The sequence below is a fragment of the Pleurodeles waltl genome, chromosome 4_1 (genome assembly GCF_031143425.1).
Source record: "Pleurodeles waltl isolate 20211129_DDA chromosome 4_1, aPleWal1.hap1.20221129, whole genome shotgun sequence".
NCBI classification, from domain to species: domain Eukaryota; kingdom Metazoa; phylum Chordata; class Amphibia; order Caudata; family Salamandridae; genus Pleurodeles; species Pleurodeles waltl.
In genome coordinates, this window is record NC_090442.1 from 511,940,893 (window position 1) to 511,957,037 (window position 16,145).

At 46.6% G+C, this 16,145-nt stretch overlaps 1 protein-coding gene across 2 annotated transcripts in view; it reads left to right on the top strand.

The window, feature by feature from the left end:
• Positions 1–11,876: 11,876 nt before the first annotated feature.
• Positions 11,877–16,145, top strand: part of NELL2 (neural EGFL like 2) — a 1,100,394-nt gene continuing 1,096,125 nt past the window's right edge. The window contains exons 1-2 of one of the 2 annotated variants that reach the window (XM_069228823.1): positions 11,877–13,077; positions 13,527–13,655. In XM_069228823.1, the coding sequence (XP_069084924.1) occupies positions 13,026–13,077; positions 13,527–13,655 (181 nt within the window). In that variant the 5' untranslated portion in view covers positions 11,877–13,025. The remainder of the gene's footprint in view (positions 13,078–13,526; positions 13,656–16,145) is intronic. The other variant, XM_069228824.1, reaches the window with a different exon arrangement.

Sequence of the window (16,145 nt, forward strand, 5' to 3'; positions counted from 1 at the left end):
TTGTTTCTTCTCTCCGCAGGACAGTGATGCATCAATTTGAACCACACTCTCGGGTCCGAGCAGGCCTTATGTAGTTTTTACACGCCCAGCGATGTTTGCATCGGAAACCCTGCCGCACGATGATCCAAAAACCACACAGCGTGGGTTGTAATCTAACCAGCCTCAGTCAGCGGTGTTGCGCTTCATTTCTCCAGCTGCGTGTGTCGCTCTTTCAGTCACATTGCAGGCGAGCATCGATTTTCAGCCGCAAAGCCGGCGGCGTGTCGATTTTTGAGCCGCGGATCGGAGTTGCGGCGATCTTTTCCCCGCACAGCGGTCGGTGCGTGGATTTCTCACTCTTGGTCTGCCAGCTTCTCCTTTCAGGGTCCCAAGAACTGGATGGGCACCACTTGGCAGAGTAGGAGTCTCAGCAGTGGCTCCAGATGCTGGCAGAGAGAAGTCTTTGCTGTCCCTGAGACTTCAAACAACAGGAGGTAAGCTCTAAATCAAGCCCTTGGACATTTCTTCACAAGAAGGAAGGCACACAAAGTCCAGTCTTTGTCCTCTAGCACAGGCAGAAGCAGCTACTGCAGGATAGCTCCACAAAGCACAGTCACAGGCAGGTCAGCTCTTCTTCCTCAGCTCTTCAGCTCTTCTCCAGACAGAGGTTCCTCTTGGTTTCCAGAAGTGTTCTAAAGTCTGTGGTTTTGGGTGCCCTTCTTATACCCATTTTGCCCTTTGAAGTAGGCGTACTTCAAAGAAAAGTCTCTCTTGTTTGTGAAATCCTGCCTTGCCCAGGCCAGGCCCCAGCCACACACCAGGGGGTTGGAGACTGCATTGTGTGAGGGCAGGCACAGCCCTTTCAGGTGTGAGTGACCACTCCTTCCCTTCCTACTAGCACAGATGGCTCATCATGATATTCAGGCTACACCACAGCTCCCTTTGTGTCACTGTCTAGTGGAAGTTGCAACCAGCCCAACTCAAACTGACCTAGACAGGGAATCCACAAACAGGCAGAGTCACAGAAATGGTTCAAGAAAGAAAATGCTCACTTTCTAAAAGTGGCATTTTCAAACACACAATCTTAAAATCACCTTTACTAAAAGATGTATTTTTAAATTGTGAGCTCAGAGACCCCAAACTCCAAATGTCTATCCGCTCCCAAAGGGAATCTACACTTTATTCATTTTTAAAGGTATTCCCCATGTTAACTTATGAGAGGGACAGGCCTTGCAACAGTGAAAAACAAATTTAGCAGTATTTCACTGTCAGGACATATAAAACACATTACTTTATGTCCTACCTTAACCATACACTGCACCCTGCCCTTGGGGCTATCTAAGGCCTACCTTAGGGGTGTCTTACATGTAAGAAAAGGAAAGGTTTCGGCCTGGCAAATGGGCACACTTGCCAAGTCGAATTTACAGTTTAGAACTGCACACACACACAGACACTGCAGTGGCAGGTCTGAGCCATGTTTACAGAGCTACTATTATGGGTGGCATAACCAGTGCTGCAGGCCCACTAGTAGCATTTGATTTACAGGCCCTGGGCACCTCTAGTGCACTGTACTAAGGACTTACTAGTAAATCAAATATGCCAGTCATGGATGAACCAATTACATACATATTTTGTATAGGAGCACTTGCACTTTAGTACTGGTTAGCAGTGGTAAAGTGCCCAGAGTAACAAAAACAGCAAAAACAGAGTCCAGCACACATCAACAACCTGGGAAACAGAGGCAGAAAGTTAAGGGAGACCACTCCAAGGATGAAAAGTCTAACATCTATCCATCCTGATTAGATGGATGGACATATAGCCATTTGTCTGACTGCCCTTACTGCATCAGGCCGTTGGAGAGGTTTGAATATGGCAGTGATGGAAGAGTCACCGTCGTAGACAAACCTAAGGTCTGCCCACATATAAATTAGGCATGTGGACCATTATGTTGGCGCAGTCACAGCTGGCAACTGGGCAAAGAGGGGGGATGGGAGGAATAAAACAAAAATAAAAATAAAAAAAAGAATAAAAAACAACTTACCTTAATTGCACCACCGAACCACCACTCTCTGCCGCACTCCAGGCACAGGCTCCCAGCCTTCCCTGTGGCCAATCATGACGCTGCTCAGAACAGCTGGAGCACCCTGTCTGGGCACTCCAAGGCAGACTGGGAGCCTGGGCCTGCTGTCTCCAATCTTGCAACACAGTGCTGGGTTGGAGAGCCCTGTGTGCATGTGTGTTTGGCTGGCCAGAGTGAGCTGGCCAAACATACATGCACACTGAGGGGAGTGCTCTGTGCACTCCTCTCGGTGCTAATCACCCCCGTGGCCCCGCTCCTTAAAAATAAAACGATAATAAACATTGTTTATTATGGTTTGCTGCTGCTGCTGCTGGTGGGGTGGGTGACACTCCTCTGCTATAGCAGAGGAGCCGCCCCTGTGTTGGCGGTATTATCGCTCAGTCTCTATTGCAATTGATTATACATACCACCAACAAATAAATAAGGCCATAAATTTGTTTGATTCCTTACGTAATGTACTGTTTCTTCACAGTAATTCTATGCTATCCCATAGAGTCTTTTGGATAGTCATGCTTACTGTTTTAGACAGATAATTTTCAAACAGATACACAATGTTTGCAATACTCTTCTTTGGAAGTCTTTGAATTGTCAATGACACTGTTACATCACAGTATTATAATGAATACATAATGGGGCAGATTTATCAAGACTTTACACCAGTGTAAAATCCACGAGCATGCCCACTCAAAGCTTTACGAGCAATGTGTGTGCCAAAGTGGGTGCATGTGCACCCACTTATATTTTGAGTTTTGAAGTAGGTTTGAAGGATAAAAACTTGTCAACCCTTGGCATTTAGGTGACGTGATTTGTATATGATGGCCCAATATTTCTCTTTGACAACTGCCCCATAATTGTTATCTACTAAGGATATATTTGACCAGTACATGCCCAATCCTAAGGCTCCCAGTTGTTTTTTAACGTAATAAAGCCAGTAGACTGAGCTACTATTCCTTAGACTAATCACCTCTGTCACTGCTGTTCTGTAGGAGGATAATTCCTGGGTAGACCACAATCCGATCCAGAATAGTGGTGGTTCAACCTGGCCAGATCACTAGTCCTCTTAAGGCCAATGTCAAAGAACAGTGGGACGGTTGGGGTGCTTGCTGGCAGTCTAAACAGAGAATTGATGAAACTGTTCTCTCTAGAGGTCAGCCTACACATGTTTCATATCCCCCATATAGCTGTGCCATACAAGGAGACAGATTGCAAATTGACCCTATAGATCTCGATGCCAAAGATACTGTTTTTTGGGTGGAGGCTTACTAATGCCTAGCAACTGCAGAAGCACCATGAAGAAGAGATAGTTCTGGTTTTAGAATTTGTGCTTTCTGTTTTGCGGATTTATCTGTCCATATTTCCAGATAGTCAAAATGCTCTACCTGTTGGAATTTGGACCCCCGCATGCAGAGCTTCCCCCTCGTCCCCCTTCAAATGATTTATGAGATTTTAGAATTATTATCTTGGTATTAGAAAAGTTAACTTCCAATCCATAGGAGTCAGAGAAATCCGCAAAACTGTTTAGGAGATTCTGCAACCCCAAAGGAGTGTGCAGGAATACATATCAGTATGGTTGATTTGTGCTATTGATGTATGCAATTGTGCTCTTGAGCCTACCCATATTTGCTAGGATCCAGACACTACATCATTATTGCTCAATCCTGTCAGGGAAACTAATCAATTAAAAGTGAATTAAAATAACGTTATTTCTAAATATCATGTTTCATGCCCGGTGTCCTTCAAAACGTGATTCAAACAGTCTCACTCCCAAGGACATAAGTGTTTATTTCATGTTTTTCTTTTTTAGCAAAACGCTAATCTCGTCTATTTACATACTGTTAGAAATGGGGTTTCTGGATGGCTATGGTATGCACCTAAGCCAGGCAGAACCCACCCACTATAGTCAGGGCAAGGGAGTTACACGTCCAAGATAAACCCTGCTCGCCCCCTAGGTAGCTTGGCACGAGCAGTCAGGCCTAACCCGGAGGGAATGTGTAAAGCGTTTGCACAACACACACAACACACGTGAAGCAAGATGTACACCGCAAAGTAAACACAACAATGAGCTATGTAAAAATAAACTTTATTGCACAAAACATAATTAGACCAACATTACAGGTTAGTATTACCCTGCTACCTTAGCAGTTGTCGGAACGTTACACAAGTTACCAATACTCTGCAAGAATACACAGTTGTCACATTAGAACACGTAAGTACTCAGGATTCTGCAACATAAGCAGTAGTCAGGAATTACAGTAAAGAAATCTATGCACTTGTCATGAATACCTCAGAAATACCCCTAAAATGAACATTAGAGAACATATCACAAGTCATAAAATATATATTGACCCGTCATGCCCATAAAAGGAACATCAGCACACATATATAGTGTCATAAAAGCAGGTAGGAAACATATAACCCTGCCAAAGTCCATACTAAGCTCACTGAGCCAATATATCCTAAAAGTGCCTAGAAGATAAGCCTGGGGGCCCCCAGCGCTCCTATGCGTGACATGGGGGCCACACCGTGCTCCTGGGGGAGAGGCGTGGTCTGCACCCTCTCTACTGTGGAAAACAGGCCCCTCCTGGGGCCCGCGATCTCTGTGGGGGCCTCCCTTGGCCTTCACATGCCCTCCGACAAAGGTGGGGCCAGGCAAGGCCAAACAACTACAAGGTTAAGTGACTGGGGTGACCGCGCCCCTGAGGCAGAGGCCAGGGAGAAAGGAACTCTCCTTCCGCTCCCTGTGCCCTGCGTGGTGCAAAAAGATTAACTTCTCGCAGGAGGACGAACCTCCCGAGGCTGGAATCCCCTCTGGCAAGAGGGAAAGGATCTGGTGCATGCCGCAAGCTCGTCAGAGCCCGGCGCTGCACTGGCTTCTGGTCCCGCCCGCCCCCGAGTCTGATGTGCAAACTCCTCCCGCGCCGTGGCGGTGACTTGGGCTTCAGTGTAGACCTTCAGGGGTGTCCCGGGGGCGCTCCTTAGCGCGAACCTTACCCCGGGGGCACCGACAGGGACACACGGGCTACAACTTTCTCTTCCTTGTGCCCTTGGGGACTGATTGGAGCACGAAGCAACTCGCTTGTTATGAGGGATGTCCTGCCTGCGGCAGTGATCTTCTTTGGCAATGAGGAGCGCTTACGAGCGCAGACGACCCTGGGTCACGGCGGTGATCGGTTCTGAAAAGCGCGTAGGAGTACTCCACAGACAGCTTCAAAGTGCTATGCCCGGGCCGTGATCATTTTTCACAATCACAACACGCTTCACAGAGCGCAAAAGGTACCATGTGGATCCCGGGCTGCGATGGTGATTTTGGGCAGCCAGGAACTGCTTCAAAAGCATGCAGAGCACACAGGAGCGCTCTCCCAGCACTAAATCATCAAAGCAGCACTCCTTGTGCTGAAGTATGTTACAGAGATCAGGGGCCACAGCACCCTGCCTCTGGAAACAAAAATGAAGAAGGGGACACAGGGCTGGCGAACCCAGCAGCAGGCCAGCACAACAAGTGGGTGCAAGCAGTGGCAGTTCCTCCTAGTGACCAGGCATGTCACAGGTCAGCACAGCAGCAACAGTCCAAGGTGGTCCTGCTGAGTCCCCTCAACAGCGTCCTGTGTCCAGTTCCAGGTAGGGTTTCTGGAGTCCCAAGAATGTCCAAAGAATGTCTACATTGTGGGGAATATTCCCCTGTACCTATACTAAGTTTACAGTGTGTTTTACAATGGGAAGGAGAGGGGGTTCCAACCAGTTACAACTGGTTCTACGAGTGCCCTTTCTCTTCTCCAGCGCAGTCACCAAACATCAGTGGGGGGTAAACGACCCTATTGTGCGAGGCCAGGGCACAGTCTTTACAAATACAGGTGTGCCCCGGCCTCTCCCTTCTCTTAGCCCAGGAAGGCTATACAATATGTAGATGCACCTCTGTGACACCTCCACCCTCCCTGTGTACAGGCTGTCTAAAAAGTATGCACAAAGTTCCCAACTGTCAGTCTGCCCAGACGTGGATTGGAGGCAAGCTGCAAAACACCAGAGTCATAAGCACAGATAAATGTGCACTTTTTAGAAGTGGCATTTCTGTGATAGTAATAAAAAATACACCTACACCAGTAAGCAGCATTTCTTATCACTATCACAACCATACCAAACATGCGTACGCTACCCCTCATAAATCAGACAATATCCCTTACACATAAGGCAGGGCATTTCTAATGCAATCCTATGAGAAGGCAGCACTCACAGCAGTGAGACACTAAGTTAGGCTGTTTGTCACTACCAGGACAGGCCACGCAACCTGCACATGCCCTGCCTTCTACATACATAGCACCATGCCCATAGGGCTAGCTAGGGCGTACCTTAGGGGTGACTTACATGTAGTAAAAGGGGAGTTCTGGGCCTGGCAAGTAAATTTAGATATAACAATTGTAAAGTACACTGTTCCACAAAAAGAATTAAGAAAAAAAGAGACACAACTAATACACAGGGGAACTTGATAGCCAGGAGCAGAACAGCCCTCACACATGCAATAGGATGTCAAGCTTCATCACTGGGCAAGCTCCTCATCAGGCCGGCACTGCAATGTCTGATGGGCCACCCCTTTAAAAAAAGGAGGTAGCTCTTAACCGGAGATCTTATTACCAATGATAGATGTGCCTGTTATGAACACAAACTACAGGTGTGTACAGGAGAGCAAAGAAGGTGAAACGTAAAATTGGCTCTAAACCATAACCATCACATTTAATAATTCAGAAAGGGGTTCAGGCCAAGGTTAAAACAGTAATGGGGAGTGCTTGTGGAGATAATGCTCAGCCGCACTCACATTCCATGTGTGTAGGGGAAGATGAACACTATCCAAATTCCTATAATACTAGGTCGACATGTTTCGCGTAAGAGTGGCCACATAGGATCCATTGACGCTTCTTCAGGATCAATAACATAACTTCTCCTGATAATATTACCTAGACCCAATTAGGATACAATGAAGCATATAATATCCGGTCACTTACTCATACCAACTGCGCGTCAAGGTCAGTCTAGTCAGCAAGTCGCCCATCCCAAATTAAAGCACAGGCTCCATAGGAATGCACGTGCCCAGAAACAGGTAATGCTGTATCGCAGTTCTCCTGGATCTGACCGGGGACCTACCCGGGGGCCGCGTTCCTGCAATCCTAAAAAACTTTTTTTAAGTAAATTTAGATGCCAGGTCCCTGTGGCAGAAAACTGCACTAGCAGGCCTGAGATAGGTTGGACAGGCTACTTCAGTGGGTGGCGCAAGCAGCGCTGCAGGCCCACTAGTAGCATTTAATTTACAGGCCCTGAGTATAGGGATACCACTTTACAAGGGACTTATAGATAAATTAAATATGCCAATTAGGTATAAGCCAATCATACCAATTTTGTAAGGGAGAGCACATGCACTTTAGCACTGGTTAGCAGTCAAAATGTCAGCCAACAAAGGTCAGAAAAATAAGGAGGCAAAAGCAAAAAGTCTGGGGAATGACCCTGTAAAAGGGCCAGGTCCAACTCCTTCGAAATGAGCAGGGAAGTTAGCAGTCTCCGTTCAGTGCTAGTGCTCAGTTTTCATTACTTTATTCTGTCCGGGAGCACTGAATGCTGGTTCTGCTTATCTCGTATAAAACAAACCCACGTTGCTGCGGTTTTGTGAATGCTGCCATTATCTTTGTGTGGGAAATAAAATAACTCAGACCACATTTTTAAAACACTACTCTCAGTCTAGCTAGTTCTCAGTAACCCTCTCTGCCTTTTCTTGGGACATTTTTGTTTCCTCATCTGTGCTTTGAGCAAAGAAACACAGGGGAATTCTCGCTGGCCAGTACACTCCGCACCCCCAAAGCCGAAAGACCAAGACGCTTCTCCTATGTGTCCACTTACAGGGAGACTCCACATATTAAAACCGGGATCTCACTGGCCACCATGGGTGCCTCTGCTTCACAAATCACCCTTTCAGTCCTCTTACATCATTGTCCAACCTCTAGATAACAATCCTTAACATAACTCGGCAATGGCATGCTTTCATGATTCATGAACAAAATATATTTTCGTCTGCCTTGCACTATAGATAGCTACATTGTTGAGCGACAAGCCTGGTTCACGATGACTAAGCAGAATTGTGATCGTTTTCTGCAAAAGTACAATAGCTCTATGTGTTTTCAGTCTTACAGGCCACGAATCCTCTTTGTGGCATCCACGCTGTCGTCTCATAAAGGTATGCTAAAATAATGTGCAGATGTCTCTTGCTGAATTCCTTACATGCAATTTCCGAATCACTTCTTATGACCATAGGTATTCACCCTTTATAAGACTCTACAAATATTTGCTTGAAAGAATCTGCACTTACAAATACACTACATATGTACACACCATGTTAAACTGAGTTAGCACATAAAACCTTTCCCTAAGTGCGAGTTTTTGCATGTTATGAAAAGCGATACTAAGCCACACGCCCCAAATACAATACGGTAAAATGTGTGACTATTACTCTCCCTAGTTCTGCTGGAAGATCAGGTAGAAGGATGTTATTCTATATCCTGGTGATTGTACAATTAATGCCAGACACGAGGTTGAACTTACTATCTCCTAACATCATTATTGTTTAGGTAAGTAGGTGATTGCACTCACCTAAGTTCACAGCTTGAAGACAAATGCCTGTAAAGTGCAATATAACATTTAGAGTTGCAAATATTTCACGTAAGAGATTGACATATGGAAATTAAATGACATAAATTCTTCAGATGTGCATCTGGTTCTCTTGAGCTGCATTTGTATATGTCTGTCACATAGTTAAAAGTCGGATTTAAAGATCCCTCCAATCGAAGACGCACATAGCTTGTTGATGTTCAGCCTGATAATATTTAGCCAACAAGTGTTTCATACATGAGTATTATATGTATTTGAGAGCTTTTTCGAGGCTGGTTTTGGTACATTTTAAAATATGGAAAAATATTTCATGTTATAATTGATAAATAGGTAACCTGGAAATGATGTGAAGAGTAGAGGCAGAAAAGAGATAGAAAAGCTGCATCCAAATCACATAGGCCCTCATTATACGTCTGGCAGTCTTGTGACCACCAGATCCACAGTGGCAGTCAGACTGCTGCGGTCATGGCAGTCCGACCACCACATTGCGACCGTGGCTGAGCTGCACCACAACTGGACCGCCGACACAGCCAGCAGCCTGGCCGTCACGACCGTTGTAATCTGCCAGGGCGGCGCTGCAAGCAGTGCTGCCCTCTGGATTATGAGTCCCCATACTGCCAACCTTTTCATGGCAGTTCCACTGCCATGGAAAGGCTGGCGGAAAGGGGGTGCTGGGTCCCCCTGGGGGGCAACTGCCCATGCACTTGGCATGGGCACTGCAGGGGCCCCCATGCAAAGCCCCGTCGCGCATTCCACTGCCCAGATTGCAGGCAGTGGAATGCGTGACGGGTGCTGCTGCACCTACTGCACCGCCACATTGCTGCTGGCTCAATTACGAGCCAGCTGCAATGTTAACACCCTGTTCAATGCAGGGCTGGTGGGCAGAAATGGTGTTTCCACCCGTCGGCCCTGCAGTGAACTCCAAATAGGGCCTATGGTGTTTGGACCGCCCTGGCAGTCTCTCGGCGGTTTGAATTGGGTGGGAGGCCTCTGCTGCCTGCCAAACTCATAATGAGGGCCATGTAAACGGTGTCAAAACATTTGTGAAGGTATGCTTGAGATACATAGGAGCGTCTAATGTCTCTCTGGATGCTGGTAACATTTGTGAACGTGTAAAGGAGGGGGAAAGACTTCTCTTTTGGGCTTATGGTATCAGCACAGAATGATTTAAAGAATAGACGATGTCAAAAAAACATAAGAGCCTAATTAGTGACATATTGGGCATGAAGAGGGCATAATGCAGGATTATACCTTGGAAAACAGGTGTATAAAAGCAGAATGCACAGCAAGGAGGTATTGTGCAATACCGATGTTACTGTCAAAATTGAGGAATAGGAAATGGAGGAATATGGTCATACTTTTAGAGAGCTGGATAGAGGCGGTCCAGTCTACCATGGGTTGAAGGTGAAAGCAGTACAAAGCATCTGTGGTCAGTTGTGGAGAAAGTAGCTTACAGTCTGTCATATGTGTTGTGCGCACAGGCATATTGATCAAACCGGAAGTGGAAATGATCTGCTACTAGGTCACTGGAGGACCTTCGGGTCCCATGTTAGGAGGAAGAAGCGATTGACCATAGATGTGGAAGGGCGAACTGAGCTCTATCGCAAAGTTCACCATTTTCATGTACTAGACCTTACACACATCTGCTTCCCAAGGCTTATTCATGTATTACACCCTTCTTATGCCACTACCTTGTATTATCATTATATTTCCTATTGTTGATTACTGTGTGCCAAGATCACAAGGGCCCAATGTCAATGCATTCTACCAGCACCTAGATAAATACAAATTAGGGCCTAATGGTTGGCTTGAGCACTTCTTCACACTTGCAGTTACACAGATTTCAGCACTGTGCGATTGAAACCTGGCTTTTTTTCTTACCTCTTTTCCACCCCTACTCTTCTCATTGTTTTCAGTTTACCTTTTCCTTATTGTTCACCTAAACCAGGTAAGATTTTCCAGATTTTAAAATGTATTACCTACAGCTTTGAAAAAGCCCCAGACGGATCCACCACAAAGAGGTGGAACACGCTGACTGGACATTATCCGTTTTGATATAAACAAACTATGTACAGCTTTGTTTGGGTTTTTCTTTACATCCAGCTTTGTGACGACCCCATAAAGCTGTATATAAAAATAAGTATTCAGCTTGTGAACTTAGGTGGGTAGCATTGTACACTCATTGAAACCTAAAAGAACACATTCCGTCTCACCATATTAGTATTCCAGTTAAGAAAATCGTGGCTGAACCCTTCTAAATAATTTTCCTTGCCATTGCTACCACTTAACAATGACTAATTCAGATTACTACGAGCCTGCACCTACGCGACTAGAGATACCTTAATTTCACAGGTGTCCTTACAGGCTACGTCGGTGCTCGAGAAGTCTTCAAAATGAAATGAGCAAAATATAATTGTGTAGAATTTTGCAAACCCCGAGTGTCTCTCTATTCATGGGAGGAGATGTGGCCTAGTGACTAAAGATACCAACCTTGGAACAGGGGGAACCAGGTTCTCCTCCTGCCTGGGGTCAGCATCTCCCTAATTATGGTCAAATTACTTAATCTTTCTGTGCAAAAAAGGAGACGATAAGGGGGGGAAATAATACAGTAAACGGGTTCTCTTGTGAACTCGGTGGTGCCCTTGGACCGGGCTTGACCTATAAAGAGTTGCAGAAAGAATTATGGCACTGAGCTTTGAAATCATGCAGTAGTTCCCCGCCCGCCCCCCGAAACCTGGCTTAGAAAGGGATGGCTGCTCGGCATATCTATCACTGGAGTGGGATGCCACTATATAATTGCAGGATGTCAAGAAATCGATATTCTCTGGCACTGTATACCAACAGCATTATCACTTGGCACTCAGCTGCGACTGTACATCAAGAAACCACGGCGCTCCGGTGCCTTTCCAGTTCTACATGGCACCGTGCGCCCTGTAGATGCACGCCAGTGTATTTGGTATGACACATCCACATCTTCTGTCTAGCCAGGTATATATCTGTATTTGCCACTATGAGAAGGAGGGCCAGCTTAAGACTGCTACAGGCCCGACCTCATCACAATGCATCATACGGTGGTACTTGTGATGCGGGCCTAATATGCGCCATTCTAATATGCCTCATGCTTTAGATTCCATGACATACACGGTTATCTGAGAGATGTAAGTTGTGGTGTGAAGCAGATAACAACGCGCGCCCCTTATGAGCGCCTGTGAAAGGCATGCACAGTCTCTGTGCGTGTTTTTTAGACGACAGTATAGATGTGTTGTAGGCTATTTCTGTGACAGAATGTTCAAACTCGCTTCACTTATAAATGTAGGCCTCAGGTCAGCTTTACCAGTTGTAGTTTTAAGGGGCATTTTATAAAATACTTATGTGAAAACGTCGCCAAGCCCCCTGTATTGGTGCCACTCGGTGAAAGGTCCACGTGTGTGTAAACACCAATTCCGGTGCAAAGTTGCATGGCACGTCTCGCTGCTTTCAGTTAAAGTGTGATACTTGCAGCGCCGGTCAGCAGTCTCACCTTCCTCTGACAGGAGCTCGAGCCGCTTCCCTCCAGCCCGGCAGGCTGTCCACGGGGCAGCGGTGCTGAAACCTCTCCTCACGGCAGGAGTGTGGCGCTTTGTGCCGTGTGGACTGCACTTCCCCACCGCTGGGACCTGTGCGCACAATCCATGCTAATGAGGATCCGTGCGAGATGCGGTGTCCCAGAAACCCGACAGCATCATCTGTCTTCCAAAAGTGGGTGAGGGAACAGGATCGAACCCCCTGCCCCCCGCGCCTCCGCTCGAAGGGGAGGAGGAGCAGACAGAGCAGAGACAGGAGGAGCCCGCCGTGGGCATGCAGCTGCTCCTGATCTAAATTGCAGTGTTTTGTGTCACAGCAGAAGCGCCGAGGCTTGCGCGGCAGACTGGAGAAAGGGATACAGCGCGGTGCTTTCCTTGCTCTCCTCTCCGCCCCCCCCCCCGGCACTGGCCGTGCCTACAGCTGCCTGCAGCGTGCTCTACCCCGGCTCAGCCCCCAGCAGCTCACCGAGGACAGGAGTCCGGAGGGCCCGCAGGCCTTGTGTTTTTTTTCATTTGTTTCCTCGCGTGAGTCTTCCTGGGATTATGATTTAAGCCCCGAGGTCACTGTTCGTCTTTACTGATGCGCTGTTCTCGGCACGCGTTTTCTGAGGAATGATGCGTCTGCTGGGCACTCGAAGTTTTCAGCTGCCTTTGTGGATCCCCGTGTGGTGCTGAGTGGACAGCGTGCTTCTCGGATACACAACCTCGGCTCTAAACTTGGAAGGGAAACTATGGTGTGGATGTAAACCTTTTCCACCATGGAGTCGATATTCTTGGGCACTGTCTGTGTTGCTCTCTGCCTCGGAGCCGGTAAGTGGTGTTGGTTGTGGAAGAGATGTCAGTGGGTGGTGGCTATCGAGGGAGAAGCGTGACCTCTGTGGGAGAGCGTGGGACATCCTTAACAACTGCAATATGATACAAATACAGTTTCTGGGTGCAACGTAGGGAGGTGCCCATTGTATTGACAACGGTAAAGGTCTGTAGTAGTGGCTTGCTCTTGGCATTATCTGCATTTGCATTGGCAGAAGCACGGAACGTACCCGTGAAAGGTATTTTTCCGCGTAGCTTGTTTAAAGTAACACCATGGGTGTAAAGCCTATCCTTGCCACACACGCACCATAGCCCCCTCGCCATGACTTTCCCTGGCATTGCATCTGTGTGTGACGCCTGGACCCTGTGCTGAAGCGTGTCTAACAACATAATGGCACTTGGTAGCCTAGGCTAACGTGACTGCCTTTGTTTTTGTGTTTTCGGCTCAGTTTTAGGGTTTGGTGTTGACCCCTCCCTGCAGATTGACGTGCTGAAGGAATTGCATCTCGAGGACTCCACAGTTGGGGTGCAGCAGGTGCAAGGCTTGCACAACGAGAGCAAAGCCTTCTTCTTTCACGGTAATTGTACTCTCCCATATTTCACATACATAGTGTTTAATGGTGCTTAAAACATTTCAAAACGCTCCCTAGTTTTTACAGATGAGGAAAAAGAAGCCCAGGCAGATGGAATGATTTGCCCAGATTTGCACAAGTTGGTCATGTTTAGTAGTCAAGATTTCCGTGGAACCCCTCTGTCTGATATGGACATTCGGCGCTGTGCATTAGAAAATACGTTTTCTGTTAGTCATGAAAGCTGTGGAAAAGCATGTGGCGGCACTGATGCCATCACATTTACTTTACTACTAATACTGTTTGTAGTGTTTACAATTTACCATTCTATGCTTCGATAACAGGTGTCAATTTGACCTGCTGCGCAGACCCGGCTTCACTGCACCTATCTGTCTCTGCTCTCAAAAGGTCCGGGGTTTCTCTCTTTTTGCACTGCTTGCCTCTTTCTGAATGACGGGCTGGTAATTAATGTACAGCGCGCCGGGGATGACAGATGGCTGCGTTTGGCGTCCCGGGAAGCAATGCATAATAATGCAGCGTGCGCTGATGGAGGTGGCAGTAATTTAAGCAGAGAGGGGGTGCACGGCCTGGCTTTTTAGCGAAGAAACTTAAATGCCGGCCTCCCCTAAAGAAGAGACAGATGCTTTTGTTCCTGTGGGCTCGGAACTGGGACTTGTTGCAAGTGTTTCACAATGTTAGGTGAAACACATGGGCGTGGCTAAAGGTCAGACGTTCCCAGCCCCTGTGAGCAAGCTGAATCCTTTGCCCTTAGAGGATGAAAGTTTTGGGGAATTGTTCCCGTTTATAAGCAGTGCAACTATCACCTGTGCAGCAGGTGCACTAGTACCAGGAAAGGGCTGTAGACGGCCCAGTGCACCCCCTAATGCTTTTTTTTTACTACCCATCCTAAGGTACCTTTGAGACCAGTGCTTTAAATGGAAGTATAGATGTGCTGGTACTCACTCTCCACAGTACCTGTTTGCTCCTGAGAAGTGCTTGTACTCTCCCATTAAATGTGCCGGTACTCAGTACTTAGACAGTACCTGCCCATTTAAAGCACTGTTTGCCACTGTGTTCATACCCATAGCGCCTGCTGCACGGATGAGAACTGTGCCTTTGGCGCTTGATTGGTTGCGAGATTTAATCGACCATAGGAGAGGGGTGATAGGCCACCATGAGGAGCCCGTGTTCAAAATTTGCACACGTCGACAGTGTTGATACTCTCCTTGACACTCTGTTACCCCCCCCCCCCCTTTCCACACCCCTGGTTTCCGGGTAAGAGTAACTTTCGTTTTGATGGTGGGAGCTAATATCGATAGGGGTGAGAGGTCACATGTCCAGCTGTTAAGGTTTTCCTTTATAATAGTCTCCGTTGCTTTAGCCAATGGTGAATGTCTTATCAACCCTCTTTTGCTTGATTTCATAATTTTGCCTCACTGCTCCGCCTTTTAGTTTTGCCCACTCCGCCTTTCTTCCCTTATTTCTTTGCAGTGCTTCGAGCTCACTAAGGGCAGAGTATCCCAGCAGAGCCATCATCCCTAATGCGAATGTGGCGATTGTTAATTTAGTAGACCATTTACCGAGCCGCTTCTTAAGAGATAGTCATCAACCATTTTTCAGAAAGCCACAAATCTGAAAGATTTGTTGCTGTCAAGCACTGAACAGATAAGGAAAGTATGATCTGAAAGTGAATGCTGGAGTAACCTCACAGATTTACTACTTATGTTCACTAAGTATATTCTCTATGGTCCGCATTACGAATTTAGCAGAATTATCTTGACTTTTTATCAGGCCTTTCCAGTTTTGAAGGTTGGGTTGGGGAGTAACGTAGTTTTAGACGGCCCATTTTTCGACCTCATGGTCCTTAAACGATTTCAAAGGGGAAACACCTCCGGTCAATGCACAATAGAAGACGGATTCAGAATTAGGGGTAGATGTTACTTGGGTCATTTGCTGTAGCGCAGTTAGGCAAAATTACAGCAAAATGATGCAAACTTGCGTATAATTATGTTTGGAGTCTAACTCTGCAGTTACAGATACTTTTTTAGTGCAGAAATTCACAATCGTTCCAAAGTGAACTGACGATGGATTCTGCACTAAAAACATAGCACACCATTGCAATCGATTAGGAACAATAGCAGCTGCTCGCACTGTGTTTCTGTGCGCTTGGGTAGGTATTTTTCCCAAATTACTGCCAAACACACAAACAACTATAATTGTGTAATTTTCAGTAATTTCACGTAGTTTTGTGTCACGACTAACACGACATTCCCGAAACTACTCCCAGGCATATTCAGAAATCGTCCGTAAACATGGTTTGCACCCAATTTCAGATGCCCGCAGCAATGAGAATGAGGCTTTGAATGTAGTGTTTGTAGATATGTAGAAAATAGAATGTCAGAGCATGTGTATATTGTTAAGGACTTACAGCATTGTGATTCTACGTACACGGTATCTGAGTAGCCCATAACTTGCTGTCATCACTAACATTAGGATACT